The sequence below is a fragment of the Pyrus communis genome, chromosome 10 (assembly GCF_041283825.1).
Source record: "Pyrus communis isolate YQ-2024b chromosome 10, ASM4128382v1, whole genome shotgun sequence".
Taxonomy (NCBI): Eukaryota; Viridiplantae; Streptophyta; class Magnoliopsida; order Rosales; family Rosaceae; genus Pyrus; species Pyrus communis.
The window spans coordinates 13,363,730-13,368,098 of NC_142574.1; the positions used below are offsets into that span (position 1 = coordinate 13,363,730).

Here is a 4,369-nt window from a genome sequence, read left to right on the forward strand (position 1 = left end):
ACTAAGTCTGCATCCTTAATCAACATACAAGAATAAGTTATCAATCAAACAAATAAGTAAATCACATTCATGTTTTACGAAACAATAATTGGATGAAATCAATTCATATCACATATATGTTCATGGCTTTGAATTCTCCTCTAGCCAAAACGAGTTTAGCTCCTCATGTTCGCACTTAAACAAAGATAACTTAAATTAAACATTATAAACAAAAGATAGAATACACATAAGAACGTTCCAACAATCCAAACATGAATGGTAGGGCACGGCTCCAAGGGTCTCCTCTCCTTTCTCCTTGCAAGGCTGCGACACAAGGGTGTTTGTGTATGAAATTGGGTTCTTGTGTGTGATGGATGGTTGGTGTGAATTATGGTGATAGATGGATGAATGGTTGTTCCCTTTTGTGCGGCAGAAACATATCTTTGTAAAAAGGGAAAAGGCACGACATTAATTAAATTTATGGGAAAGATTTGCACTCCAAATCCACAAGGAAAAAAGGTACATGAATGTCAGAATCCAAGAAGAAAAGGGAAAGAGAGGTGCGGCAGATCCTAGAGGAAAGGGGAATGCCTTGCACGGCAAGGGAAAGGGTTTTCTGGAAGAAATAGGTGCGACTCCCTTTATGAATGGGATTAGGCCTTCTTGAATCATTTATTTAAATGTCCTAATATAATTAGGGATCCTCCTTGTAGCTAGAACCTAGGTGGTGTAGGATTAGAATAGGGTTAGGAGAAAATAAAGTAACTTGGCTAACATTCTTTCTTTCTTGCTGAGCTCCATATCTTCTTTGTCTTGAATTAATTCTTCCATCTCTTTAGCAAATTCTTAGCCTTTCTTGAACTTCAAATTCGTCCATCCACCTTGCTCCATGCATGTGCTATCCATTCGAAGCCCAAAACTGCTCTAAATGCTCTAAATTGCATTTTCTTGCCACTTTAGCTAATTGAACCAACAGACACACGAAAATAGCTTAAATTACCATAATAAATAGAAACTAACTCACTAAATGCAAGGAAATAAGCTAACAAAGTCGCATAAATATGCTCCTATCACCTATAGGGCACGCCCTATGTGGTATTTTGGGTGGAATATTCCAAGATATTTGTGTAAATAAATATCTTGGAGTAATTAGGTAAATATCCTAAATTGATGGGACTAGGATTACTTACTTGAAAGAGGTCTTCTCTGATTAAGAATGTATTTATTATAAGAATAAGGAATTATCCTATCATAAATACCTTTGACTCTTCCTACGGGCAGGGGTGCCTTAAGCAGTCATTGATCTCTGTCTGCTTCACCTCAATTGCGCGTGGTGAATGAGATGCTTCCTGCTCATTTAATAGGGGTAGTCTTGTCTTTCTTAGGAAATAATCTATGTGTCAGCTCCATAATTTTTGGGATTATTTTTTGCTCCATAACACCCTTCACAACTCTATCTCTTTGCTTCTTTTTCCATGTGAATACAATGCTCAACTATGCTTTTCTCTCTCAAGCAAAAACACACTCAGTGAACCAAAAAAGATTAAAGACATAGGATTTATCGAGTCATAATCGAAAGTTAGCTTCAATCCACCTTAATTGAACACCCCTACCCTTCAACAGCTCCCTCTCTCTGCCTCTCTTCCCTCGCGAAGATGACCTTAACCTCTCATTCTCTCTGACAAAAACACACCAATGAACCAAAAAAAATAAAGGTATGGGATTACCTGGTCATAATCGAAACAGAGCTTCAATCCACCTGAATCGGTTGCTCACAACACATCCCTCTCTGTGCCTCTTTATCCCTCTTGAACACGCGAAGAATCCCTCAGCTCGCCCTCTCTCTGCCAAAAGCATACCGAATGAGTAACATATAAAAAGGTTTTCAATTGCGCAGGTTACAACAACACAGTTCTATCGTAAGCTCGTCAAATCACGACCATTGGATTTTGGTCCACACGCAAAGTCTGCACCTTAGAAACGCCAGATATAATTACTAAACTTTTTAGTGGATGCAGATTTGGGTGTGAGCTTAGCCTATCAGGCCCAACAAGCCCAAAATATTTCAAAATAAAAGTATATAGGCATTAACTTAGCCCATCAGCCCATTAGGTCCATACAGAAATCACCTAAGGCCATTATATAAATACCCTCACTTGCCCAGACCACCACTTCCTGTAGGTCTAGGGTTTTTCATTATTCAATTCAGAGTACAATCAAACCCTAGCAATGTCGACTCTCGCAATCGAGTCAGTGCAGTGTTTTGGCCGCAAGAAGACCGCTGTCGCCGTCACATACTGCAAGCGCGGCTGTGGCCTCATTAAGATCAACGGCTGCCCAATCGAGCTCGTCGAGTCCGAGATCCTCCGCTTCAAGGCCTACGAACCCATTCTACTCCTCGGACGACAGCGCTTCGCCGGTGTCGACATGCGCATCCGCGTCAAGGGAGGCGGTCACACCTCCCAGATCTACGCCATCCGCCAGAGCATCGCCAAAGCTCTCGTCGCTTTTTACCAGAAATATGTGGATGAGCAGAGCAAGAAGGAGATTAAGGACATTCTGGTCAGGTATGACAGGACACTCCTTGTTGCTGATCCGAGGCGCTGCGAGCCCAAGAAATTCGGTGGTCGTGGTGCTCGTGCTAGATTCCAGAAGTCTTACCGTTGATTTGGGGCAAATGGAAAGCGAAAGATGGATAGGTTTAGCTTCTTTGTTTCGGTTTAGGGTTTAAAGCTTATTGACTTTGATTTAAGAAGTTGGAAGGTAATGGGTATTTTATAATTTTGCAGAATTTTGATCATCGAGACTTTGTTGTTGTTTTTGAGTATGTTGGATATTGAATGGTTACCATATTAAGTATGACATGGTTCAATTAATTACTAGTTTATTTTGCTGCGTGGCTTAATCCTTTGGATAAACTAGTGTGTTTTGGCTTGCTTAAAATGCTTAATCTTCAGTATTTCTATTTGTGTGGCTTAGTATGCTTTAGCATATGTATAATGTTTCGTTCGGGCAATGCCGGCGCCCGGTCTCCTATGCTTTACTATTTATACAATGTTTTTGTTCCAGGCAATTTCGTCCCCCGGTCTCCTATGCTTTACTGATTATACGTTGTTTTTGTTCCAGGCAATGCAGTCCCCCAGTTTTCTGTGATTCATTAGACTCGCCGTAAGTTTTGTGGTGTATAAACTGTCTGAGGTGGAAATTGGTTTGTTTTGATGGATGTCGATAGAAGAAAGATTTTGCGTTGTAATGCATGGTTTACTTAGGTTTGGTCTATTTTGGGTACAAAAAGTTTTTAGTTTGATTATCAAGATGTCATTGATAAGCCTTTTGGCACTGGTTCGTGCATATCTAATGTTATGAATTGATTTTGTATACTATTTCACCATGTGCCATAGATGTCTTTGTTATCGTACATGCTTTAGTTTTTGCAGTTATGTGTTACACGTGTGCAATGTGGAAAAAATCTTGAGCAGCCTATTTGGCTCGACCGACCTTACGAAGTATGTGTGATGGTCTTCAAACGAGTAATGCTATACTTACAATTTATTTGTACCATCATTTGTACAATCTCTCTAATAGAGGTAGGGTTTGTTATGCATATAGCCTCGTCTCTCTAATAGGTGGTAAGAATAGTATTTCTTATTTCAAAGAGAGTTTGGGTGTAGAGAGGAGTTTTAATCTTGCAAAATGTTATCGGCTAAATTGCCAATGTGTACCTAAACTATTACTTAACTTTTGATTTCCTCCTGAACTTCTTAATTGGAAAATTAAGGACTTAAAACTAATTTTTTGGCCTATTTTTCACTTACCATTAGTTTTTCATATATTTCATCCAAATTAATGTTAATTCTTATCATGTGCACATCATGTGACTCTCCTTTGTGGACAAAAGCGTCATTTTGTAAGATTTTCAGACGCAAAAGTTATAGAATCACATATATTTGCATAGGCTTGTATTTAGAAATCTGAAGTTTTCAATTATTTAAAAAAATGAAGTGAACAAACTATTTTCACATATTGTGTGCATGTTTCAATTTAATAAAAATTTAGATAGAATGAATAAAAAATTAACAGTAGGGGCAAATCGGTCAAAAAAATTAGTTTAAATCTTTAATTTTTCAATTTAAAAGTTGAAAGAGAAATTGATGGTTCAGAAAGCAAATCGGCAGTTTAATCTAATGTTATCTTTGTTGGATTCTCCGCTCCAAATACAGGAAAACTTCAGTCAGTTCAGTTCGAATAAAATTTTCAATATAGTTTTATTGATTAAGAGCTTTTCTGGCATTCAAGCCTCAAGGTCATGTGTTGGACGTACCTTCCCCAATATTGTTTGAATAAAATAAAACACAAAAGAAAAACTTCCGATAAGCTTATAATGTTTCTT

The 4,369-nt window shown here is 38.2% G+C and overlaps 1 protein-coding gene across 3 annotated transcripts; it reads left to right on the top strand.

The window, feature by feature from the left end:
* Nucleotides 1–2,131: 2,131 nt before the first annotated feature.
* LOC137728722 (small ribosomal subunit protein uS9) lies at nt 2,132–3,858 on the top strand. Of its 3 annotated transcripts, XR_011067937.2 has the most exons (3): nt 2,132–2,678; nt 3,106–3,152; nt 3,783–3,858. XR_011067937.2 is itself a non-coding variant. In XM_068467471.2 (2 exons), exon 1 carries the CDS (start codon nt 2,209–2,211, stop codon nt 2,644–2,646), a length of 438 nt encoding a protein of 145 aa, XP_068323572.1. In that variant the 5' UTR covers nt 2,132–2,208; the 3' UTR covers nt 2,647–2,678; nt 3,106–3,362. The 3 variants fall into 3 exon arrangements, 1 of the variants encoding a protein (XP_068323572.1); XR_011067936.2 differs by lacking the exon at nt 3,783–3,858 and having other exon boundaries at nt 2,132–2,742; nt 3,106–3,362; XM_068467471.2 differs by lacking the exon at nt 3,783–3,858 and having other exon boundaries at nt 3,106–3,362.
* Nucleotides 3,859–4,369: the final 511 nt, after the last annotated feature.